At 35.8% G+C, this 27,612-nt stretch overlaps 1 protein-coding gene across 2 annotated transcripts in view; it reads left to right on the forward strand.

Annotated features, from left to right (window-relative positions):
• SCAI (suppressor of cancer cell invasion) overlaps positions 1 to 27,612 on the forward strand; it is a 204,989-nt gene that overhangs the window by 3,595 nt on the left and 173,782 nt on the right. For both annotated transcript variants that reach the window (XM_020967566.2, XM_020967567.2), the window contains exon 2: positions 2,037 to 2,081. In XM_020967566.2, coding sequence (XP_020823225.1) covers positions 2,037 to 2,081 — 45 coding nt within the window. The remainder of the gene's footprint in view (positions 1 to 2,036; positions 2,082 to 27,612) is intronic.

Consider the following 27,612-nt stretch of genomic DNA (forward strand, 5'->3'; position numbering starts at 1 on the left):
TATGTATAGTCAAACAAAACAAATTCCAACATTGATGTCTCAGTTTTCTCTGTAAAATCCTTTGCTGAGAGTAAGTAGGAAAATGGTGGTGTTAGGGACTTGAGCAGAGAAGGTTTGGAATAGATATTGTGGGATCCTGCAATAGAGTCAGAGTCAATCAGGGAAGAGTAAAAGGATTGCTATGTAGCTGTAATGGCCAAGGTGAGATGAGATGACATAAATTTGTGGTAGGCCCAATTAACACAGTTTTGTGACTTTCTCCAGCTGTTTCCAGAGGCATATGAGTAGAAGCGGAGGAGGTGTGTGATGAAGGTAATCTGGGATTAGAATTTGGGCAAGGATGAGCCAAACAAAATAAGACAAGGGGGCAAACAGTTAAAGGGTAGGTGCAAAGTTGAATTAGTTAACTACATATTAGGATTCTGAAGGGATAAAAGTAAGGCAGGAAGAGGGGTGATAGATTGGGAAAGGTTGAAAGGATAGAGTGACTGAAGGTTTCCGTAAGGATGAAGAATAAATTTAGAAGGGGTGAGGTACAGGGGGAGATGGCAAAATAGGAGGTTATGTTAGGTATTTCAAAGTTCTGGATTTTGGGGCTGGAGCATCCATAAGTGATAATGAGATTAAGGGTATGACCATCTCTGCATTTCAGCTGTGCTGATGTGAAGAGGCAGCTCCTGTGAGTTATGATCTTGATGCATTGGGTATATGAGGAAGCATCAGCACTTTTTATCAGAAGAGGTTGGGGTACAGAATAAGACCAAGCCAGTTGTTGAATTCCGTGAGAAAAGAGGGAGATTGTTGTGGAAGTGGGTAGATAATTAGATATAGGCTATTCACATTTGGATGATGAGGTTGTTGAGTGATGTAGGCAGGTTGGACTATAAAAGATCTCTTAGATTCTGTGATGAAATGATGAGGCAGTGGCTGTGAGGTAAGAGGAGCTGGGGGGTTGTGATGGAGAAAGTTGGGTTGGGGGTGAGAAGTGGGAGAATAGCTTTGTCAGTAGCTTTGAGGTCCTGAGCTGTGAGAGGAAGGAGACTGAAGGCATGAAGTTGTGACCGAATAACCTTTGAGGGACAGTAGATGTGGTTAGCCATGGATATAAGCAGTTTGAGTGAGGGGCTTTGGACCCAGAGAACCAAGCTTGAGGGGCATTTGGCGTAGAGGGACATTAGTTAATAAAAGCAGTGGTAATTAGGGACCAGGCTGTTAGGGTCAGTGGGCATGGAGGGGTCAGAATATAAGGGGGTTAGTTGGTTATATGGATAGGCTGAACTGTGAATAACTGTGGGTACTGGCACTGGACTATAAAGAGCAGAGATGACGGGTGGTCTGGATTGTAAAGAGTAGAAGAGTGGGACTATATAACCTGGACTGTGAGAGATAGAGAGCATGGAAGACTGTACTCTAGGGGGTTATTGGACTCTGCTGTCAGCATAGTGAGCATAGGTGGTTTGGGTTTGGGTTTCTTTGCTTACTTTTTATCTGGATATCTGAAAGTTAATGAACTGAAGAGGAGGGGAAAAAAAGGGCCCAGATGACCAAAAACTAGAGGATTGTTAATGGGAAGTTCATTGTGCTTTATAGATGTCATGAACAGGTCACAGCAACTTTACACAGTCATGAAGGACTGAATATGAAGTTCATAAGGCCCTTTAGGCATGATTGTGAATGGCAATAGGTATATATGGGGCTGATCTGGTCTGTGAGGGACGGTGTACAGTGGTACCTGGCATGAAGGTTAGTATGTGGGATTTTAAGTTTGCTCAAGTGATAAAAGTATTTAAGCACTGTGATATGAGCAGGCATTGTATTATAGGGTACAGTGGTCATAAGGGAGCAGTAGTCCTCATTTGGTATGAATAGTAAATGTGGTACCATTGCACTCAGGATTTTCCAGGCTGGGGTTATGAATTGGTTTAGAGAGAATGAGATTAATTCTGAATTGATACAAGAGGCTCAGGGTACCTTCCCTCTACCCTGTCCCTAGCCCCTTCACTATCTAATAACTGCTTTATCTATTTGGTCTCTAGACTAACTGGCACAGTGGAGAAACCACCTCGAAAACGGAAAACCAGGTAAGCTTTGGGTTTTATTTGCTTGTAGTATTTGGCTTCTGGGGCTCAGCCTTGCCTTTTTGCTCTGTTTCAGTGGATGGTGGGTACACCCTGTCCAAATTCTTCCTTGACTTATTTAATATGTACACTATAAATACATAAAGCACCTATCTTTTGAGTATTGTCTTTCTCTTAGTGTAAACTTTTGATTATCTGGGACAGTGTAGGTCATGGATAATTGAAATCCATTAATATTCCTAAATTCTTATTTTAGCCTGTAATTTTTTTTCCTCGAATTAATTTTTTTCATTCAATTAAAGTCTGCCTTCTCTCCTCCCCACATTCTTCCCCCACTGAGAAAGCAAGAAAAACAAAACCCCTATTATAGACACATAATGTCCAGGAAAACAAATTTCAAAGTTGGTCATATCCAAAACAAAATGTCTCATTCTGCACCCTGAATCCATTCCCCTTGCTCTCTGAACGTAGGTAGCATTTGTCCTCTGGAATCATTAACTTGTAATTTAATTTTTTTAGAAAGTGTTGCTAGGTTTTTGTTTTTACATCATCTATATTCCCAATTTTATTCTTCCCTCTCAGAAGGCTATCCCTAATAATAAAGAAAGGAAAAAAAGAGGAAGAAAGAAAGAAATTAACTAATATGTGAGAAAAGTCCTGTTATATGCAGTGTACCACACACATGGTCCCCCACCTCTGCAAAAAGTTGAGGAAGTATCTTCTTATATCTGTTCTTTGGGGCTGAGTTTGATTGTTATCATTTTGCAGTTTTCAGTTTGATAGTTTCATTGTTCTTTCTGTTTACATTGTTATAATTGCTATTTATGTTGTTTTTCTAGTTTTTTTATTTCCCTTTGTAGTAGTTCATATAAGTATTTTTATGCTTCTGTGTTCATCGTATTCATTGTTTCTTACAGCACAATAGCATTCCACTACATTCATGTACATTAATTTGTTTAACTGTCTTATCTACTTTGTTTGTAGTTCTTTGCTATTACAAGAAGTGGTTTGTAATTTTACCTTCTTTCCTGCAACTCTTTTATTAGAACTGTAGCAAGTTTATTATTTCATTATTAAAGTCATTGCCTTTTTTGGCTTGCTCGTTGAAATAAGCAATGGAGTATCTAAAATATAGGGAACTGGAGAGGAGAAGCAGAAGAATTTGATAACCCACAGATTAGAGAATTGTCCCTTGAATCCTGAAAGTTAAAGTTGCCCTTTAAATATGCCACTAAGAGACCTCTGTAGTTATGTAGTTATTTTAAATGGAGGCCCAGAAATAAGTCATTTAGAGTGAAATGTTCAATCTGTAACTATTGCCATGAGTAGGCTTATTAAATGATTGGAATTATTTTGAATAAACTTCATAGGTGGCCATTTTATTGATAAGCTATTAATGATAGAAATGAAAATGGCCAGCCACCTTTTCTAACTCCTTACAATGGTAGAATATTATTAGTGATGGATGAAACTTTGCTGTCAATATACTAGTGGTTATACCACTTGTAGAATAAAACATTTTTGAAGGTAAATATAAAAGTTTATATGATAATATGATATAGAGACCTCAGGCTATTAGTTCCAGCTGCCTCATAGCTGAGAAAACTGAAGCCCAGAGAAGTTTGTAACTTGCCAACATTTCATGGGTAGTAAGCTTCAGAGATATTTTTGTCTAATATATGTAATGGATGTATTTATGTATATAATTACATACATATGTATCTGTCTGCATCTTTCTCTATCTCTCTCTATCTCTCCTTCCCACCTCCATCCCCCACCAGGGCCTTCTGATAATATTTTGGACATGACTGTTAGTTCTTAAAAGGTCTTGGAGTCTTGAAGGTTCTGGTAGGTCCTACCAAAATGGATGAGTTTCAGGTATAGCCTTGGCCCTGTTTTTTATCCAAAGAACAGCCTGGCTTCTTTCAGGTAACCTTATTTCTAGAAGGTTAGTCAAGAGATGATGAGTATTTTTTGGCTACAGCAGTTCATAAAGAATATCTTTTCATGGGACAGCTAGGTGGTAGAGGGGACGTAGTGCAGGACCTAGAGTGAGAGAGGCCTGAGCTGAAATCCAGCTTCTGATTTATTAGCTGAGTGACCCTAGACAAGTCACTTAACCTTTGTTTATCTTAGTTTATTCTACTATAAAAGGGGGATAATATTAGCTCCCTACCTCCCAGGGTTGTTGTGAGGATCAAATGAAACAATATTTGTAAAGCACTTAGCGCAGTGCCTGGCACGTGGTAAGTGTTACGTAAATGTTACCTATTACTATTAATTATCATAATTGTCTCTTGGTTTACTTAGTTGTCATCTATATTGATGATAGGAGTAGCTGCATTGTTGAAATTGTGAATCTCGAAATATTAGCCTAGGTAGTGAAATTAATAAAATTCATCATTCTCTTGCTTTATTTTTTTTCTGGGGCAAATAAAAAATAATCTGAGTGTGTGGTTGCTGTCATTTCCAGCAAATGACCCTCACTTGTAACAAAAAGTATTATTAAGCCAAACAAAAATGATAAAAATGAGATAATAATTTGTTAAATTGCTTTGCAAATCTTAATGTGCTATAGAAATGTTATTATTATTGTTGTTAATATCTGACAACATGTGCTCTAGCATATGCATCTATAATTCAGCACCTCTCTACTGAGAACATGGAGGTACAGTTCACCATCAGTCTCTTGGTAACTGCATTGATCTGAGTTCAGTTGTTTTTTAGCGTTTTGCTGTGCATTACTGGGGTCACTGAATATGTTGTTGTTTTGTTCCTTCTTATTTCATTATACATTAATTCATATGAGTCTTCTCTGGTGGTTCTTAATGCTGTGACCATGACATATTAATTGTGCTAGTAATCTGGGCTAATGCTAAGGCCTTGTTCTGTGGGTGATTTTAGGGAAAGATGTCCAAAACAAGGAAATTCTTTCTTGCTTTTCAGTAACTACTGTCAGTAATGGCTGTGTAGGAAGGGAGTAAGTCTTTTCTTATTCTGCTGGAGACATGCTGGTTATTATATACACTAATAAAGATTTTCTTCACACTGTAGGGTTTGGGTTTTTTTTCTTTTTGGTTATAATCTTAAAACACAAGAGACTCAGGCATTATAATAGTTTTGGGAGATGGAATATGTGCATTTGTTATGCCATGTAAAGCAGAATAAATTGACTTCTCTCCAAGGTAGCTGCTTGCTGTTACCTGTTTTTCCTGAAGCACTTACTTCAGTAAGTCATCAGCATATGCAGCCTGAATCCCTTGAGACTGGGGCCATGTGCTACACAATGAGGAACGGAGAGGATCTGTTTGCTGCTCCATAGGAAAATGGGAGAAATTTGTCAGTCTAACCAAAGAAAGGAAAACAATGTGGATTTGTCTTCCACATTCCAGAATTTCTTTTACTGATATAGTGTCTATTTTTAAGAATAGTTTTATATGACATTGTAACTTACTGAATATTGAAGATGTACAGGTAGACAGAGAAACCTAGTTTAAATTCAATTATGGTTTTCTGTTAAAAAAACAAACAAACCCCAAAACTACGGCAGTGCAGTATTGATGTGAGTCCTTGGTCTTAGACTGGGAGTCACAAAGATATGCATTCAGATCCTTCCTCTGACACTTAGGAGCACTGTGACCAGAGGCACCCATTTTACTTCTTAGAACCTTAGTTTCTATGTCCACAAAGTGAACTCATTTGTAGTCCACTTATACCTGCAGTACTTGTCTCATAGAGTTGTTCTGAGGAGCAAATGGGGGTATGTAAAGCACTTTGAAAACTTTAAACCCTTTATAAATGCAAGTTTGGTGTGCAGATTGACTGAGACAAACTAAAGTTTATTGACTTTTGAGTTCTAAATTTTAACATACGCAACCTTACATTTTTGTACATCTTCAAAACATCTTTTAATATGAATTATATCCTTTCACTGTAATCATTTGTTTTACACAATTTATTTAGTTTACAAGATTTTTTGACATATTTTTAAGTTCTTTATCTTTATACTTTACTTCTGTCACATTGGATACTGTGTTCCTTTAAAAGAGAGTCCATTTTTCCCGACCTAACCTTGATTATAATCTATAGGTTTTTTTAACAGGCTTTAAACAAGGTGACTTTATAGGCCAGTGAATCATGTGTAATTTCCATTTCCTCTAAGGCTTGCTTAACTTTTCCTAAAATATGGCATGGTGCAGTGGAGTGTTGTTATATCCCATCTCCATTTGAAAATTTTTGTAAGTCCAAGACAATTATGCATCTGTGTATTTAATGGAGTTAATCATTCCCACAAGGGGAACAAGACTTCCAGGTCCACTGGAATTCTCACATTATTTTTATGGGTATTTTACAGTCTGATGAAGATGCCTGTGTCTTCTAGGCTTGCTTGGAATTCTGACAACAATTTTGGTGTCTATAAACTTGAATGGAAAAGTGAGTTTTGTTACTTGATTAAAATAATATAAGTGAAGTGGTCTGTAAACCCTGAAGCTGTATATAATAATTAGCTATTATCAGTTAAAATTATCTTTTTCTATTCTTTAGTATTTTGTTTCTGTATTATCTTGTCCATGACAAGCATTATTTCTTTATAGCAAGTTAGATTTTCCTTCCACTCCCTCCCATTTTTCCCTGTGTGCCACTGTAGAGAAATCAACTTTCCCCAGCTTCCAGGTCCTTCGTCAAATGTAAGCTTATTTTCTGATGATTAGTTAGGCTGTTTTGCAGCAATAGTGTCAATTCTTGGAATTGGTCTTTTTATTTTGACCTCATTTTCCTTTCAACTTTGGTGAGACTAATTCTGTTTCAATGTGGACTTGAATAATCCTTGAAACCCTTGACTTTCCCAGATCAGTAGCCATTGCAATAGCTCTAACAGTCATTGAAGTGTGCTCTTTAAAGCTACAACTTTTACACATTTCTTTTGAGAAATATCTGTTATTAAAAACTGCAGAATTTAAAACATAAAAGAGAGCAATAAAATATGTTTGGCACAAAATCTGGCGTTCAAGTATTTAAATATGGGGTAATAGCTAAATCTGGTTTCATCTGCTTAAGGTCAGACTTAAGGAGTCATTCTGGTGTTAGTAGTAGAAGCATGTATACAGTCACAAAATGAAACCATATAAAAATTATTGCTTATTTGAGGGAATTGGTGCACCACTGAATTATTACATTGCTAATAAAGTAGGAGGGGAAAATCATAGGTAACATTTCTTTTAGAAACACTTATAAAAATTGAAGTGGCATAATTTTTATACTTCTTTAATTCAGTGGATCTGAGACCTCATTGCTGTGAGTTATTCCCTCCAGGGATTCTGTATTACAGTCCATTCATGTCCTTACATCGTGTGTGACTTTTGTCCATGTCCTTTAGGAAATCCTTTGAAAAGCATCCAACATATGTGCTGGAAGCCTTCTTTTGATCCGTTTGGCTGTGTGGACACCAGTGGAACATGAGAGTTATCCAGTTATATCTTGCTCTCTCTACTTGATTATTCAGTCATGTGTCTCTCTGATAACATCATCTCTGCCATTATTTTTCTCTTACAAAATTTTTGGTTATCAATGGGGCTGTATCTCACTCACGCTCATCATGTGCTTCTCTGTTGCCCTCTGGGTGACCTTTGGTTCTTTGGAGACTCTGGTATCATATGATTTGGAGCCATACCATCACTGGACAAACATTGTTTAAAAGATGATGAGCCTTTATTTCAAGGAGAAGCTTGGGATCATTAAAAGTACTGACCAGTTTTCTGAAAGCTGTCTAGTCCATGTTCTGGCAATTTTGGTCCCAGATCATTGTTCATTCACAGTGCTTGTTAAAGAACTGTATACTGATGGACCAATTCTTTGAGTTGTCCATAGAATTGCATACTGTAGTCTGGATAATAAATATTTTTATCCACTTTTTTTCAATCAAGATTGTTAAGTCAAATTCTTTTTAATAATTATGGATCTTATTTAGGAGAGTCTGCAATGTTCTGGAGCTTGATTCAGTTAGCCTAATGTCATCTATAAACAGGAGCTTATGGAGGAAATCTCCATCTGTAGGACATCTCTCTTCCACTTGGGCTGTGCACTAAATATCCTCAATGACAGTGGCAAGCACCTTTTATAAGCATATATCTACCTGTTTTATTCCTTGCCTGATATTAATGATCAGAGGGTCATTGAACAAAGTTATCTCTGTTAACACCTTTTAGAGAATCTTGTATAATTTTAGCATATGCATAGGAGACACTTGGCTGGGGAAAGCCTTACCTGACGTCAAGGTATCCTTTACTCTGACAGTTGGCCTGTGTAACTTATTAGTGTCTTTATACCCTTCCTTTGTTCTCCACTGCCCCCTGGTGAGTGCTTGTAGCACAATTCCACCTATACAGACTGCTTACTTTTCTTCTTTTAATATTTATTTTTTGTTTTCAACATTCACTTCCATAAGATTTTGAGTTCTAAATTTTAACCCCCCTCCTTTCCCTTCCCCCTTGCCTCATCTGATACAGGCCCTACATTTATTCGTATTAAACATATTTTTACATTAGTCATGTTGCAAAGAACCAATGGGAGGAACCACAATAAAGAAGAAACAAAAACAAAACAACAACAACAGCAAAAGAGCGTAAATAATATACTTTGATCTACATTCAGACTCCATAGTTCTTTTTCTGGATGTGAATAGTATTTTCCATCATAAGTCTTTTGGAGTTGTCTTAGATCCTTGCATTGCTGAGAAAAACTAAGTCTATCAAAGGTAGTCATTGCACAATGTTGCTTTTACTGTGTACAATGTTCTCCTGGTTCTGTTCACTTCACTCAGCATCAGTTCGTGTAAGTCTTTCCAGGTTTTTCTGAAGTCTTCCTGCTCATCATTTCTTTTATTTTCTTAATTTATTTTGAATGATCAGCAATCACTTCCATAAACTTTTGAGTTTTAAATTTTTCTTCCCTTCCCTCTCCACCCCGGCACCCCCCAAAGACGGTGTACAATCTGATATGGGTTATACATATACATTCCTATTAAACATATTTTCACATTAGTGATGTTGTAAGGAAGAATTAGAACCAATAGGAGGAACCAGCAGAAAGAGGAAACAAAACACAACAGAAGAAAAAAAATAGCAGATGATATGCTTCAATCTGCATTCCAACTCCATAGTTCTTTCTTCTTTGTGAATAGCATTTTCCATCATGAGGCCTTTGGAGATGTCTTAGAGCCTTGTATTGCTGAGAAGGGTTAAATCTATCAATATTAGTCATCACATAATGTTGCTGTTACTGTGTACAATATTCTCCTGGTTCTGCTCACTTCACTCAGCATCACCATACAAGTCTTTCCAGGTTGTTCTGAAGTCTGCCTGCTCATCATTTCTTACAGCACCATAGTATTCCATTACATTCATATACCACAACTTGTTCAGCCATTCCGCAGTTGATGGGCATCCCCTCGATTTCTAATTCTTGGATACCACAAAAAAAGGTTCTATAAATATTTTGTAGATGTAGTTCCCTTTCCCATTTTTATGATCTCTTTGGGATACAGACTTAGAAGTGGTATTGCTGGGTTGAAGGGTATGGACTGACTGCTTATCCTTAATTAATTCTTAATGTGCTGGCTGCAGTTGTTGAGAGCTTACACAGTCTCCTACTCAATATAGAAATTCTTTCTATAACATCCCTGAGAAGCAGTCATTAAAGTCTTTTTAAATTCTTTTCCCTTTATACACCAACAATTTTAAAGAGTGTTTCAGTTCATCACATTTTCATTTCAAACATTCAAAAGTCTTATTTTAAGACTTGATTTTTCATTTCTAAATGTTCCTGTAATTTTTCCATGACTTAAGAATGGACCATAGAACTGATTTTAAAAATATGTAGCAATAATACACTGGATGTCATAGCTAGTATTATTTATTCTGATTTTAGTATTTGTTATTTGAACTACAATATTTTCACTGTAAAATATGAACAGTCCCCATGCCTGGAATGCTGTCCCTCCCTTTCACTTCCTTCTGGCTTCTTTCAACTCTTCGCTTTTTGCAAGAAGTCTTTCCAAATCCCTCTTAATGCTAGTGCCTGCCCCCTGTTGATTATCTCCAATATATCTATATGTATCTTGTTTATAAATGGTTGGTTGTGTGTTCCTCCCTTCCCCATTAGATTGTAAGTTCCTTGGGAACAATGACCTGTTTTTGCCTTTTTTTTTTTTTGTATTCTCAGCACTTAGCATAGTTTCTGGCACATAGTGCTTAATTAATACTAATTAACTGTTTAATCTTAACTAACCTCTTTGCTTTCTTGGCTCTTCAAAATTCCTGATTTTGCCCAATTGGTTTTTTTTTATGATTTATGGAATAAGAGAAGCATTTCCATAACATAGTAAAATAAAAAAGACTTGAAACTGCAAATTTACTATGCACAACTTCTTGTTCCTTTCAAATACATGACAATTATTATATAAATTTCTTTTTTTCTTCCTTCTCTCTCACCCCCATCCTAGAAATGGTTACCATTAGACACAAAAAGGTATATGTATGTAAAATTATTCTATACATACTTCTGTTTATCAGTTCTTTCTCTGGATGCAGATAGCATCTTCATATGTCATTTATAGTTAGAGTATTTGTAATAGACAAAATAACTTATTTGTTAGGGGGCAGCTAGGTGGCGCAGTGAATACAGCACTGGCACAGACCAAGCACTTGACACTTGCTAGTTGTGTGACCCTGGGCAAGTCACTTAACCCCAATTGCCTAAAAAAAAAAGTTATTTGCTCAAAGTTGTTATTAAAACAATACTGCTAGTACTGTATACAGTGTTCTCTTGGTTCTGCTTATTTTGCTCTTCATTATTTCATGCAGGTCTTTCTGTGTTTTTTTAAAATCATTGAGACCATCGTTACTTATAGCAGAGTAGAATTCCATCACAATTATATACCACAACTTGCTCAGCCATGCATCAATTGATAGGCATCCCTGCAGTTTCCAGTTCTTTGTCACCACAAAGAGTTGCCATAAATATTCCAGAACATATAGGCTCTTTTCTTTTTTCCCTAATCAGGTTTGGAAATAGACCAAGTAGTAGAATGGCTGGGTCAAAGGGGATAGGTAGTTTAATAACTCTTTGAGCATATTTCTAGATTGTTCTCCGAAATGGTTGGATCATTTCACAATTCTACCAACGATGAATTAGAGTCCCAGTTTTTCCACATTCTCTCCAACATTTGTCATTTCTTCTATCATTTTAGCCAATCTGTTAGGTGTAAAATGATATCTCAAGGTTGTTTTAATCTGTATTTATCTAATCGATAATGATTTAGAACTTTTTAAAATATGACTATGAATTGCTTTGATTTCTCCATTAGAATACTGCCTATTCATACCCTTTCACCATTTATCAATTGGAGAATGACTCACATTCTTATGTTTGACAAAGTTCTTTATATTTTTGAAATATTATATGAGACCTTTATCTAATAAACTACCTATAAAAATTTTTCTAATCTTGCCTATATTTGTTTTATTTGTACAAAACCTTTTTAATTTAATGTAATTGAAATTATCCATTTATACCTAATTTTGCTCTTTATCTCTTGTTCATTCATAAATTGTTTACCTATCCATAAGTCTGGTAAGTAATATATTCCATGTTTCCCTAATTTTCTTGTAAAATTTCTCTTTATATCTAGGTCATGTATTCATTTTGACCTTATCTTGGTAAATGGTGTGAGATTTTGTTCTATGCTCAGTTTCTGCCATACTGTTTTCCAATTGTCCCAACAAAATTTTTACCAAATAATGAATTTTTATCCCAAATCTTAAGTTTCTATGCTTGTCAAATACAAGGTTATTGTGTTTATTTGCTGCTGTAAATCTATTCCATTGATTTTAGCCTGTACCAGATAGTTTTGATAATTACTGCCTTATAATACAGTTTAAGATCTGGTACTGCTAAACCTCCTTCATTTATACGTTTTTCATTATTTCCTTTGATATTCTTGACTTTTTGTTTTTCCAAATGAATTTTGTTATTATTTTCTCTAATTCAGTAAAATAATTTTTTTAGTAATTTAATTGGGATAGTATTGAGTATATATACATTAGTTTGGGTAAAATTGTCATTTTTATTATATTAGCCCTGTCTACCCACAAACAGTTAATATTCCTCTAATTATTTAAATCTGATTTTATTTGTATAAAAACTTTTTTTATAATTTTGTTTATATAGTTCCTGAGTTTGTTTTGGCAGGTATACTCCCAGGTGCTTTATACTGTCTAGTGTTATTTTAAATGGGGTATTTTCCTTCTTGCAAAATTTTGTTTGTGATATATGAGTGCTGATGATTTATGTGTATTCACTTTATATTCTACCCAATTATTTTTGATGGACATTGGATCCTAACCTTAAAAAGCATTTAGAGTTAAAAGAAAACAACTTCTTAAAATAAGAAATAACCCTAAGGATATATATGGATACTGATTGTTTTGCATGCAGGTAGAACAAATGGACAGTCAGCTATGCCTCATACATTACTGGATACATTGGACAATAGTTGTACTGTATTCATAAGTTACCTTTTGGTAACAAGAATGGTTTTGACCAATCTTGAGTATCTTTTTTTTTTGCATTAACTGAATGGACATATTGCATATGACATACATAGGCAGTAAAGCACATGGTTTTCATTTGTGCTTGTCTGTCATTGAAGTAGAACCCCATGGGTGACTTAACAGAATCCCAGAGTTCTACAGAATGAGAAACTTTGGGATACAGTGTTTTGAAGACCCGATTTAATTCTAAACTTTTATGATTTTATGACAAAGAAGATTTTTCAATACTAGAGGATTTAAGATCTAAAATATAGCATGCCTACTTAATTGATCATTTTTTTTATTGGACAGATTAGCCGAGATTAAAGTTCAGTTAGAAATATGAATACCTGACTGAGGGTGGTAGTAAGAAATTGAGGGTAAAATGAGATTTTCATTATGTTCCCATATATAGTGAAGGATGGAAAACTCCAATTTGGGTTATAATTTTAACCATGTAATGTCAAAAGAACTGATAGAATATGGCTAGCAGGTTGGGTGGACTCCCTGTGTCAAATTTATGAGAGGACATGATAAAGGTCCTGGGGAATGGACAGATATGGATGGGGTATAATTAGATTTGTTATAGAGAATTATCTTGCCAATTAAAATACGGATTCATTGGAGTATTAAATAAAATGTTTAAGATAAAATGATTATATAATGTCATATTTATTTTTATTCCAGTGGAATATGTTCAAAAACTATATAATAATTTCCATCTATTTTCATTGTTTTCTGATACCTTCTTGTGGTGTGTAGGTGACTTTTGTTCTCAAAGGCTGACCTAATGGGACTGAAGCTTCTAGCACATGAGTTCTCAAAGTATAGTCCCCAGACTCTTGGGGTACCCAAGACCCTTTCAGGAAGTCCTCAAAATCAGAACTTTCATTAGGTATTATTTGCCTTTTAGAATACTCATTCACTTTCCAACTACATATCTGTGTGAGTCTCGATTTTTTTCATATACTTCAACACTTTTTTTTTTCATATACTTTATTTTTTCCCACATGTTTCAACTAAGACAATATGACACTAGATGGAATGCAAAAGCAGATATAGGGTGGCAGCTAGGTGGCGCAGTGGACAGAGCACTGGCCCTGGAGCCATGGGCGAGTCACTTAACCCCACTGCCTAGCCCTCTCCCCCCAAAAAAGCGAATACGAATCTAGGCTGTCTTCTACTAAGCCAAACATAAAAGAGAGTTGCAAAAATATATAAAACGTTACCATTCTTCTTACTAATTTTTTTTGTTTTGGAAAATATAGTTTTGAAAAAAAATAAAAATGTTATTTGTCAACATATCCTAATCTTATTGTTATTTTAAATGAATTAATATATTAAACAATTATCGGTCTTGATTTCTAGTAACAGTAAATATTCATAGATATAACCCATATAGAGAAAAGCTTTTGGAGTTCTTTAATAATTTTTAAGAGTGTAAGAGGGTTCTGAAACCAAAAGGTTTGAGAACTGCTGCTCTAGCAAAACCTACCAATCAGGAAAGCCTCTGGAGAGGCTTATCATTAGAAGATTGGCCATTAACTGATACATTTCTTTTGACTACAGAAGCTCATGAAGACTGATAGTGAGGGATTTTGAGTTAGATGAAACCATGGGCAGTATAGACATTGAAACATACTGTACAGCTTTACAAAAAACATTTTCATTCTTACACAGTGAGAACAAGTTCTTAGCTGCTGTTTTTTGTCATATTATTTAGGGGAGAGAATAATATTGAACTGAAGTGCTAAAAGCAGTCACTAAATTATAATTATTAGTTATAAGAGCATGGTACTTTTGTGAGTCTGGAAGCCACTGCCATTTTCTTAAGTGAAGGAAAAAAAAGATTTCATTGTTCCATTAGTTTGTGGGCCATTAGTTACTGAGTCTGAATCTGAGCATTAGTGGACATATGTTCTTATCTTCCTTACTAGATCTCAAAGAAGAATGTGGAATATATAATGAATATTGCCTATAAGAAGAATATGAAGAGAAAAGAATAGTGACGCTGCATATTAACGTTAAAACTTGATGGAGTGGTGTGGAAGTGTGAAACTTGATAATACCTTCCAAATACAGGGAGCATTATACTTTGATAAGGAGGTCTTTAGTGTTTTAGCAGCGAGGTGGCACAGTAGCTGGAGACTTAGGCCTGGAGTCAAGAGAACTTGAGTTCAAATGAAGCCTGACAGTTAATATTTATGTGACTCTGGGCAAGTCACTTAACCTTTATCTGTCACAGATTCCTTAACTATAAAATGAGAGATTATAATAGCACCTGCCTTCCAGGGTTGATTGAGGATCAGCTGAGATAATAATTGTAAAGTACTTAGCACAGAATCTGGCACATAATTGGCCCTTACTTAATACTTGTTCATTTCTCTTCCTTCTCCCTTCAGTAATGATTCACATTTACCTAAGATCGTAGAATATTAGAATTGGACAGAATGATAGAAATTATATAGCTTAACTGTATCATTTTATACAATACTCTATAGTTTATGGAAGGCTTTTTTCCCCACAACAATTCTGTGAGATGGATAGTAGAGGGATTGCTATCCCTATTGGATAGGGAAGAAACCTTGATTACAGAGCAGTGAAGAGACATGCTTAGGGCCTAGCAAGTTGGCAAGCCATTACCAAGCAATTTCTTCACAATCACCTAATGAAAGTAGGTAGCATATTAGTATCCTTCTTTTACAAATTAAGAAACTCAGGCTCAGAGAAGCTAAGTGATTTGCCACGAATCGCAACACTGGCAGAATCAGGACTGAAACCCAGTGCTCTTTCTACAACATTAATATTATTTCAGTATGAGCAATATCCTAACCACTGCTCCCAGGCAAGTTAAGCTAGTTTGCTTGTTGAATTTGAATATAGATTCTTGCATGGCTATTAGTATTTAAATCCATATCTTTTGACCATAAGTCTAGTATTCTTTCCATTATATTCCATTGCCTTGAAGGACTTCTTAAAAATTGCAAAGCCAGGGGGCAGCTAGGTGTCACAGTTGCTAGAGCACTGGCCCTGAAGTCAGAAGTACCTGAGTTCAAAATCCGGCCTCAGACCAAATGCTTGACACTTACTAGCTGTGTGACCCTAGGCAAGTCACTTAACCCCAATTGCCTGTAAAAAAAAAATTGCAAAGCTAATGGCTTTTTTTAAAGTTCTGTTGTTGGTTTTTGTTTTTACATTAGTCATTTCCAGTTATAGCACCTCCTCCCCACCCCCCAGCCCCTCCAACACCCCTCCAACACTGGACCTTTCCTTATAACATAGAAAAACATTTAAGCAAAAGACAATACAGCTATTGCATTTGATAGCGTATGTAACATTCTGTCTTATGTTGCCCGCCTATCACCTGAGAGGAGGCCAAATATGTTTCTTTATCTGCTTTCTGGAACAAGGATTGATCATTATAGTATTGTTTGATGTCCTTTTAATGTTCTTTTCATTTACATTATTCTGGTCATTGTTTGTTTTTCTTCTCCATACTTCACTCAGTTTATAAAGTCTTTCTGTGTTCCTCTGGATTACTTATATTCACCCAATCTTCACACTATTATTCTATTACATGTATATGTATACCATAGTTGTTCAGTCCTATATATAGGCACCCAACTTCTCGTATTTGCTACCATAAAAAAGTGTTACTGTGACTATTTTGTATTTAGGGCTGCCTTTCTGTCTTTCATTTCTTTTACATCATAGTGTTGTCAAGCAGTGAGATTTTATTGTTCATGTAGTCATGTTGGCAGTGATGCAGTGATGCCACTCCTACTGCATTTGGCTGGTTTACTAGATAGGTAGCACACTTATGACTCCATGTTGGAGAGGTTATTTTAACTGTTGAAGGAAGCAGAACATCTTTAGGTGTTGTTTTTAGGAATTCACAGGCATATGTGTATAGCACAGCTTCTGATTCTTTGCTTCTGGCATTTTTTTTTTTTTAGATTTCTGTAGACTCTGTAGCATGTCGAAAAAAATTGTTCTATATTTGGAAAAAATCACATCAAATTGAATTAATGTATGGTAGAGTAGAGAACCTTATCTCAGTCCTGGCAAGGATTCAGTTCTCAGAAGTCACAGGATTGTAGAATGTTAGAGGTCATTTAGTGGAGACCCCTTCAGCTTATTCCTCTTCTCCTCCTCCATCCATGAAAACATAGCTGTAATAGGCAAGTTTGAGCCATGCTAGTATCCTGTTTACATTTAGTACTGAATGAAATGAGACATTCAGGGTCATTCAGCAGTTAATAAAAGGAAATTTACTTAGCCAAAGCAGGAGAGGAATATTTAAGAAGAATATGTATTGATGACACCAAAGTTGATTCAGCTAAGCAAAGCTGATTTCCCCGAGTTGCCCATTGTGGAATACTAGCCAGGTATCAGAGTGGGCCTGGAGATTCCCTTGGCTATTTGTGTTCAGGGGACCCAGAAATGATGTCCACAATTTGAGCATCTTTAATACCTTTTAAGGAAACTACTAGCTTAACTTGCCTGGGAGCAGTGGTTAGGATATTGCTCATACTGAAATAACATCAATGTTGTAGAAAGAGCACTGGGTTTGAGTCCTGATTCTGCCAGTGTTGCGATACGTGGCCAATCACTTAGCTTCTCTGAGCCTGAGTTTCTTAATTTGTAAAAGAAGGATACTAACATGCTACCTGCTTTGTTAGGTGATTGTGAGGAAATTGTTTGGTCAATCTTGAATTACTATAAAAATATTAACTATTATTATAAATGAGGAAAGTGAGACAGAAAGGACAAGGGACCTGCTTAGTACCAGTGGGATGTGTAGTAGAAAGAGCCTGGGACTTCAGTCAGGAGAGAACAGAACTGAAATTTGACCTCATCTTCATTAGCTTTGTGACCACAGTGAAGTTATTTAACCTTATGAGCCTTAGTTCTTTTTTGTCTGTATAATGGGGTTAATAGCATTTGCCTCACTGGGTTGTTGTGAGGATAAAATGAGTAATAATAATGATAGCTAGCTTTTTTATAGTGCTTTAAAGTTTGCAAAGCGCTTTACAAAGATTATCCCATTAATCTTTGCAACAACCCTAGGAAGTAAATGCTATTATTATCCCCATTTTGCAAATGAGGACCTGGGAGAGACTGGTTAAATGAGTTGCCAAGGGTCTGAGGCTGGATTTGAACTCAGGTCTTTCTGACTTCAGATTTAGCGCTCTCTGCACTGCACTACCTAGCTGTTTAGGTAAGGTGTGAAAAGTGATTTGCAAACCTTGAAGTCCTATATAATGCCAACTTTTGTTATTGTTGCCATTTAGTCTCCTAGAGCTGAGATTAGAATCCAGGTCCAATGCTCTTTGCATTTAACCATCCTGCATTTTGTTGCAGGACTAAAAATGCAGGGCATTTGGGAACTATGTCTTAGATATTATTAACCTTAGCTAAATGCTTTGCATATGACTAGTACTAAATCTGTCAGTCAGGACACATTTATTAAGCACCTGCTAGGTGCTACGCACTGTGTTAAATGCTAGGAGCACAAAAAGAGGCTCACAGTCTAATGGAGGAGGCAATAAGCAAGCAAATATGTACAAACAAGCTATACACAGGAAATAAATAAGGCATTAGAATAAAGGGGAGATGAGAAACCTTTCCTGCAGAAGATTGGATTTTAGGTGGGACTTACAGGAGCCACGGAATCCAGTAGGCAGAGATGAGGAAGGGGGACATTCCAGGCATGGGGAACAGCCAGAGAAAATTCCACAAAGTGAGAGATTGTCTTGTTCATGGAACAGCAAGAAAGCCAATGTCACTGGGTGTAAGAATGTTGTGGGGAGAAGGTATAAGAAGACTGGAAAGATAGGAAGGGGTTGGATTATGAAGCTCCTTGAAGAGCAAACAGAAGATTTTGTTTTTGATCCTGGAAGCAGTAGGGACCCACTGGAGTTTATCGAGTAGGAGGGTGATGTGGTCAGATGTGCACTTGAAGAAAATCGCTTTGCTGATTGAATTGGAGGATTGGAGGAGGGAGAGACTTGGGGCAGGCAGACCTACCAGCAAGCTAGTATTACAGTATAATGAGGGCCTGCACCAGAGAAGTGACAGTGTCAGAGAAGGGATTTGATGAACAAATGACTGTGATTTAACAAAATTTCATTTAAGTAAGGACAACAGAATTTCATCTTGAAACTATCAGTCTCTACAAATGGGCTTTAAAGTTGGCTGAGGTATGTTAGTGCTGCTCAGAGAAGTATATATGTTAGGGTAGGTAAATATTAATTTAAGGTGTAAAAAGAATTACTCTTGGGGCAGAATATCAAGAAGTGTTTATGTTAAACTCTTCTAGTAAAAATAGTTCTTTTCCATGGTCATTGTTATCCTTTTGGGCTTAGTTAAGCTATTTGGTTCTACTGGCTTTTGATTTTTCTTTTCTGAAATCTATTTGTCTTTAGTTCCAGATTAAAATCTTGAATAAATGTTATAAAACTTTTCAGGCAAATAAATGAAAAAAAAGATTAAGTTCCATTCGGGTGAAATACTGATGTGTTTTACAAAATAAAAAAAAATATGAAAATGAGTGTTATTTAGAATTAATCCCCTAGAAACCTAAAGATACTTTTGATAAACATGTAGTATTTTAGTATCTTTAAAATATCTAGCTTGGTGCAGTAGACCACAGGGTTTCTTTCTTATAAAATGCTAGAAAAGGAAAGCATGTGGGTTAAGGGGGGAGGGGTCAATTGGAGGTCTGTTTCTACAAAGTATGTTAGGTTGCTGCCAAAAGAAATATTACCTAGCAGCCATTTACATGTGCCAAGAGAGAGGCCAGGGTAGTCTTGCAGGGGAAATTGTGCAGAGGAGCTGTCAAATTGGATCCCTGAGGATATCAGACAGGAAACAAGGAATGTGATGGTAAAAACCTCTTTGGATGACTGGGCCCTGCAAGAAGAAAAATTCCCATGTTCAGATTTTAATTTTGTTTTAGCACTGAATATTTTCTTTAAATAAAAATGTTTTCTGAATTCTAATTAGAGAGTAAGGAATCCACCAAGATACTAATAATGTATTGGCTTAGGGTTTCCCCTAAAAAGTTTCTCTTAACAATAGCCTGTTTGTTAGCTTGAATGCTGTTTCAGGAGACATGAACGATAAGTTGTTTTGAGCAGCAGGTAAAATTGCTGTATAAATCTTTTATTATCTCTCATTTTTGTGTTCTAAAATTTTGTATTTGAAGCTTATTCATGGTGAGCTTTAAATAGACAACATGGGAAACTGTAGAGACCTTTAGGTATAATTTTGAAACATAGCACTTTTATGTTTATAAAGCACTTTATATACATTTTAAAATTTTATCTTCACAATAATCCTGTGAATTAGGTAGTACAGATTTTGTTATTGATGTTTTTTAAAAAACAAATGACAAAACCTAGGCAACAGTGTTGAATGATGTACCCAAGAACACACAGTAAGTGGTAGCATTGTGACTCGAACCCAGATCTTATATGAAGTGACGTGTTCTTTTTACTACACTACACTGCATATTCTTGGAGATAAAATTGTACAGTGTAAGCTCTTTCCTCTTGTCAAAGAAAATGGAAGTTACAAACTATGGGAGTAGCTAAACTGGAATTTGATCTTTGAAGTGTGTCTTTCAGTAAATGTTCACATTCTGCCCCCCCCATGTTTCCCTACCCCCTGTCTTTCACATATACATATTTAGAATTTTGGAATCATGGCATTTTGAAGCAGGAAGGGATCTTAGAGATTTAATCCAATTTCTTATTTTTCAGATAAGGAAATTAAGTTACAGAATGGCTAAATGACTTGTTCAGGATCATACCACAGAGCTAGAATGTTTCTTCACACAGAACCACATTGATAACTGATGTATCTGACCCTTAGTTTGCAGCTAGAAGTTATTGAGGCTTGTATGTAGGTGAATAAGATGATCAAAATTATAAGGAAAACCATTTGAGAAACAAATACAGTGCAGACAGTGTAATTTAGATATCACAATACTAATTATTAGATCTATCTATTCTCTAATATATGCTTTTATCTATTAGTGACTGGGTAGTGCAGTGGATAGAGTATTGGATCTGGAGCCAGGAAGACCCACGTTCAAATGTGGCCTCAGATACTTAGTAGCTGTGGGACCCTGGGCAACTTATTTAACCTCTGTCTTGACTTAGTTTCCTTGTCTATAAAAGAGGGATGATAACAATAGTACTTACTTCCTCTAGTTTTTATGAGGATAAAGTGATATAATATTTGTAAAGCAGTATAAAAACCTTAAAGTGCTATATAAATGCTAAATATCAATGTCATTATTTTAAAAAATTATTGTAATTTTACTGAATTATTTCTTTTCTATGGATTGAAACTTTGTGCTTTGAATGTTGTGAATGAGTTCTTAATTGAAAAAAAGGTTATGAAATACAAGGAAAAAAAGCTACTATCTCCTCCACTATGGTCACAAATCCTCATGGAAAGTGTTGACCTAGTTTGAAAAACCCCATCTTAAACAGTAGAGTACCTTGCTGATCTGTGTAGCTTATCTCTAATGGAAATGTTAAAATAATAGGTATCTTAAGACTCTTATGCTATTTTTGCCTTCCTGGTGAGTAGCTCTTCTAAGTATTGGTGAAATTGCTAATCAGGATTAGTAATGAGTTCATATTGGTAAAATTTGAAGGGAGGAACTCTTAAGTTTAACTTGTCTAGAAATGTAATTTTGAAGTTGTAGAACTTCGTAGTAAAGGATGGTCTTTTAAGCAGCCAGGAAGAATCAGTTTATATATCAGTAGACAATAGTTTTGATTATGTAAAGACTATGTAACACAAGAAATGAATAAATAAGCTGAAATGTGATACATGAAGGAGAAATAATCCTACATCTCAACATCATCTGTTTTGCAAAATGGAACTTACTCCATCATAGAGAAATGTAGTTCTTTGATAAAGTCATATTAATTATTTTCCAAAGAGACGTCTGGATTTTGGTGGGCAGGTAGAACTTTCAGTAATTTAGAGTTGAATGTAAATAAGGAGTCTGCAGTAAAAAGATAACAAGCCCATTTTAGCTTGAAAGACAAAAGTTAGGAATCTGAGGGAAGTATCCCTTGAAGAGGGAATACACAGAACCATCATCCTGAAGACTTGAAATGAAGGAGTATGGGAGAGAAACAAAATGATATTTCTTTCAGTTATTGACACAAGAATGACCTTATGAAGATTATAAAGTAATCTTACCTTTTTTGAAAAGGTTACTCAAATCAGCAAAGGAATATTGTAGGTATACTTTACATAAGTTTTAACAAAGCATGTGACAAAATCTCATGCTATTCTTGTGGAAAAGTTGGAAAGATGTGAGCTAGATGTTGGTACATTTAGATAGAATCACAGCTGGATGAATCATAAATGTTCGCTGTCAGCTTGGATGGTCTCTCGTGGAGTGCTCTAGGGATCTGCGCTGCTTAACATTTTCATCTTTACCTTGAATAAAGGTAAAAATGGTGTGCTTATCAAATTTTCAGATGACCCAGTGAGTAGCACAGTGCCTAACACTACATGCCTGGCACATGTAGTAGCTGCTTAATAAATGTTTATTGAATTCATTATAGACCAAGATAGCAAATAGAGTCAATGACTGAATTGGGTTCCAGCAAGATCTCAAGAACTAGCATTTTAAAAAATATGTATTTTTTTGTTTAGTATTTTCTTTTTCCCCAATTACATGTAAAAACAGTTTTCAACATTTGTTTTTAAAATTGAGAAGCACTAGCATGTTATGCTGATTTAATGAAATGCAATTTAATAGGGATAAATGTCAAGTTTTGCATTTGATTAAAAACTCAGCTTCAGAAGTACAAGATGAGGGAAGTATTGCTAGGTAGCTTTTTTTGTCTTCTCAAAAAGAGCAGAGAGTTTTGGTGGACAATTATCTCAAAACAAGGCAGCAGTGTGCTAGGCAGAAAAGAACGGTAATGAAGTGTTAGGGTGTCCCGGCCTAGGTAATAGTCCTATTGTACTTTGCCCTGGTTGAACCACATTCGGAGTATTGTGGTTAGTTCTCAGCACTGTATTTTTAGGAAGGACACTGGTAACCTTAAGAGTGTCCAGACGAAGACATCTTTGATGTGGGGGCTTATAGCACATGCCATAGGAGGATTGATCCCGGAACTGGGGCTATTTTACTTGGAGGAGAAAAGACTTAGGGGATATACGATAACTGTCTTTAAGTATTTTAAGGGCTATAACTTGGAAAAGGGATTGGTTTTTTAACTTTAACAAAGTTTCAGGTTATAAAATAAATATACAGAAATGATCAGGATTTTCATATATTACCAACATAACTCAGCAGGAAGAGATAAATTCCATTTAAAATAACTAACAGAAGAATGAAATACTTGAGAATCTATTTACCAGGGCACAAAAAGGAGCTACATGACTATAACTACAAAATATTTTTTACAGAAAAAGTGATTTGGTTTTTTTTTGTTTTTGGTTGTTTCAGTCGTGTCCAACTGTGTGACTGCATTTGGGGTTTTCTTGGCAAAGATTCTGGAATGGTTTGCCATTTCCTTCTTCAGCTCATTTTACAGATGAGGAAACTGAGGCAAGCAGGATTAAGGGATTTGCCCAGGGTCACACAGCTAGTAAGTATTTAAGGCCAGATTTGAACTTGGGAAGAGTCTTCCTGACTTCAGACCTGGCACTCTCTACATTGTACCACCTAAATAATGATAGACCTAAATAATTGGAGGAATATTAATTGCTCATGGATAGGCAAAGTCAATATAATAAGAGAGACAATATTACTTAAATTAATTTACTTATTCAGTGCCATACCAATCAAACCACCAAAAGATTACTTCATAGAGTGAGAAACAAAATAAAATTCTTCTATAGGAAGAAAAGGTCAAGACTCAAGGGAAATAATTGAAAAAAGTAGGAAAGAAAGGAGCCTAGCATTACTGTATCTCAAACTATACTACAAAATAGTAATCATAAAAACAGTTTGGCCCTGGCTAAGAAATAGAAAGGTTCATCACAGCAGCATATTTAATATATTGAAGCAAATGAACTTAGTAGCCAAGTGTTTGGTAAACCTGCAGAATCTCTATCTACTGGAGTAAGGACTTACTGTTGGATAAAAACTCCCAGGAAAACTGGAAGTAGTCTGTTAGAAATTAGGTTTAGACTGACACCTCATTCCATAAACCAAGATAAGGTAAAAATGAATCCATGACTTAGATATAAAAGGTCACACTATAAACAAAGTATAAGATACAGGAAGAATTTACATTTGGATCTATGGATAGGGGAAGAGTTTGTGACCAAAGGATAGAGAGGTCACAGAAGGTAAAATGAAAAATTTTGAGTACATAAATTTAAAGGTTTTACACAAACAAAATCAATTCAGCTACAACTAGAAGAGAAACAATTAAATGGGGAAAAATTCTTGTAGCAAGTTTCTTTGATAAAGATCTTCTCTCCAAAATACATAAAAAGCTGATTCGAATTTGTAAGAATAAGAGCCATTTCTCAATTTGTAAATGTTAAAGGATATGAGTGGACGTTTTTGAAGGGAGAAAGTTAGGCTATCAGTGGCCACATAAATGCTCCAAATCACTAATAGTTAGAGAATACTAATTGAAGCAGCTCTGAGTTTCTACCTTTATTGCCATTAGGTTAGTGAAAAAAGAAAATGACAGAGAGAAAAAAGATAGTTCTTGGCAGGGTGATGGGAAAACAGTCACAGCAATATATTGTTGGTGGAGATCTGAACTGGTCTAGTGAGTCATTCTGAAAATCAGTGCAGAACAATGCTTAGATATTCAGTAAATTGTATATACCTATTGACTCAGTGATACCAGTAAGTAGGCCTATAAAAGAGATCAAAGAAAGAGGGAAAGGTTTTATATAATAATAATGATAATGATGATGACTATAATGATAGCTTGTATTTATATAGCATCTTCTGTGTGCTAACTGCTTTTCAAATATTATCTCATTTGTTCCTCATAACAACCCTGGGAGGTAGGTGCTATTTTTATCCCCATTTTGCAGCTGAGGAAACCGAAGGAAATATTTGTAAGCCTCTCTTTTTGTAGTGGCATAGAATTAGAAACGAAGAGGATCGCCATCAATTGGGGAATGATTGAACAAATTATAGTTTATAATTTGTAATGTATATGTAATGTATAGTAATGGAATTGTATTGTGTCCTAAGAAATGACAAAAGGAATGGTATCAAAGAGACCTGGAAAAATTTGCATGAAAAGACATTTTGGAGGACTTAAGCATTCTCTGATCAGTGCTATGATAAACAGTGATTATAGGGATCAGATGATGATTTATGCTATCATTCTGGTAGATAGGAGAAGAACTCAAGATGTGGAAACGAGACACATGATTTTAGACATGGCTAATGTGGGAATTTGTTTTACTCGATTATATACTATGTTATAGAGATCTGTTTTTCAGTGTCAGGGAGGTGAGAGAGAGAAAAAATAAATTATTATTGATTGAAAGTTTTTTTTAAAAAAACCACCTGATTACTATGCCGTAAGAATAAACTGTCCAGAATTTTTGAACAACAAAGCTCAAATTGACCAAATCCATAAATTGCCACTCTAGAGAAAAACCCTATTCTGGAAACTCCAAGGCAGGTTCTATTTAAATTTAGTAATTTTAATAACAACCAGTTTTTCGGTTACAAGGAGAAAGATCTTTAAACATAAAGAAATGCCAATTCAAATAATCCAGTATTCTTTTGTAGCCATGGGAATTTGGAGAAGGGAATGGAATAGTGTATTCCAAAATTTCAAGGAGCTCAACCTGTGACCCAGGTGGATATTTAACAAAAGAGAGGTATCTGAAGCATTTCTTCAAAAAACTCTTAGTGTATTTGACCTCAAATGATAGAAACACAGGAAAGATAAATAAGTATAATCATCAAGAAATGACCAAGCAATCAGTTTTCACACATTTTATAGCCTTTGAAAAACACATTTTTATTGATATCTTTTGTTTTTATATTACGTATATCCCACTATGTGACTTCCTTCATCCCCTCTGAGAGAGTTAACTTTTTACAATAAAGTATAAATAACACAAGAGGAGAAAGTGTGCAAAACTAAGTAACTTCAACAAAGTTGAATGTTATATATATTATCTCAGTTTCACGTTCCCCCACTTCTGTAAAGGATTGGTGTGAGGGTTTTGTCTTAGATATCTTCTTTGCAGCCAAGCTTGGTCATTATAATTTAGGAGCATTTAATTTTTATTGTTTCTCTGTATACGTTGAAGTCATTGGATATGTTGTTTTCCTGGTTATGCTTACTTCATTTTGCATCAGTTCAGATAAATTTTTCAATGCTTTCCTATATTCATTGTTTATTATTTCTTAAAGCACAGTACCATTTTGTTACATTCGTGCACCACATCTTGTTTAGCCATTCCCCAAATGATGAGCATCACATTGTTTTCAGGTTTTTGTGTAGGCTTGTACTTCCTTCCTTCCTTCCTTCCTTCCTTCCTTCTTTCTTCCTTCCTTCCTTCCTTCCTTCCTTCCTTCCTAACTTCCTTCCTTCCTTCCTTCCTTCCAATTGAACTGAAGGGTAAATGAAGGGATAAAAAGAAAAATCATTCAAATAAAAAACAGACCGAGGAGACTAAGAATTTGTGGGGAAATGAAAGAAGAGCTGAATTACTACTTCATGCACTGAATTCCTCTTTAGGTTAATCATTTTGGGGTGGGCAAGTGAACAGATAGGGAGAGAGAAAGTAATTGAGAGAAGAAAACTGGAAATTTACTACCATAGGTGAACAGAAAATGGACAGTAATTTCTCTAATCTTTTGAAGAGAGTTTGAGCTATGAGAGATTGATGGCACTAAAAACAATGGAGAGTAGGGACTGGGATGGGGGAAGGGGGATAGAAAACTATCTGCCCCTAAAAGAGGAGGGACCATTTCTATTGTAATGGGAAGTAAAGTATTTTATCTGGAGGGGAATTTTCACCTTAGGAGGTCACCTTCCCTGAGAAAAGATTGTACTTCTGGGGATTTTTTTCTGTACTGCAGCAGAAGGATGAAATCCTAAGGTTGCTAGTCCCCAGAGTGGTAAAGAGGGATGTAGGGAAGTAGAACTAATGGGTAGGATAACCTGGGATTAGGAGTGTTAGGACAAGACCTTATTGTTGAGGTCAGGGGTGCTGGGAACCCTGAAATTCAAACACAGAAGACACAGGTCCTGCCTTGAATGAAATTGACTCAAGCCTTTCAGTCAGACACAAGATTTATTAAAACACCAATTGAGGTGGGCAAGATTTTAAGAATCTATTGGCCAGATTTTAAGAATCTGAGCTTTTGTAATGAGAAAACCACCAGGCTAGACTCTTAAGGAATCTGAGAGGTTTAATGGGGGCAAGATTGACACTTATATCCAGAAAGACTATGGGAAGATCTGGATGTGATCTAGGAGTGGTCAAGTGGTCTGAGGTGACTGTGAGAAGAGTTCTAGAAGGGATTAAGGAATTCCAGACAATGAAGAGCTGGGCTAGGTTAGAGGTAATAGAGAATTTGAGATTGGGGCTGGGTCAAAGTCACAAAGGACAGTTAAAAGGATTATACTGAGATGAGCCTCAGGTGAATGCCAGGGCCACATGGGAGAGTTCAGAGGTAGTTGGGGGGGCAGGGTTTCCAGGGCCTATACCCCATCATTATGACTTGACACAAAGGAATTTCTACCATGTGAAACTGCTTCTATTCAGCATTATTTCTTACATGAATTGATTTTTTCCCCCTTAACAGTGAGGTATAGCAGAAAAAAGGGAAGAATCAGTAAAATCTATATATCTACGTAGAAATGGGGTAGAAGAGGGAGTTCATATTTTGTGCTCTATAAACTCAAATCTCATGAAGGACCCAGAGAAAATGAAGGTAAAGTAAGGGTATAGCTTGT

The sequence above is a fragment of the Phascolarctos cinereus genome, unplaced genomic scaffold (genome assembly GCF_003287225.1).
Source record: "Phascolarctos cinereus isolate Bilbo 61053 unplaced genomic scaffold, phaCin_HiC Scaffold_2;HRSCAF=192, whole genome shotgun sequence".
Lineage (NCBI taxonomy): Eukaryota > Metazoa > Chordata > Mammalia > Diprotodontia > Phascolarctidae > Phascolarctos > Phascolarctos cinereus.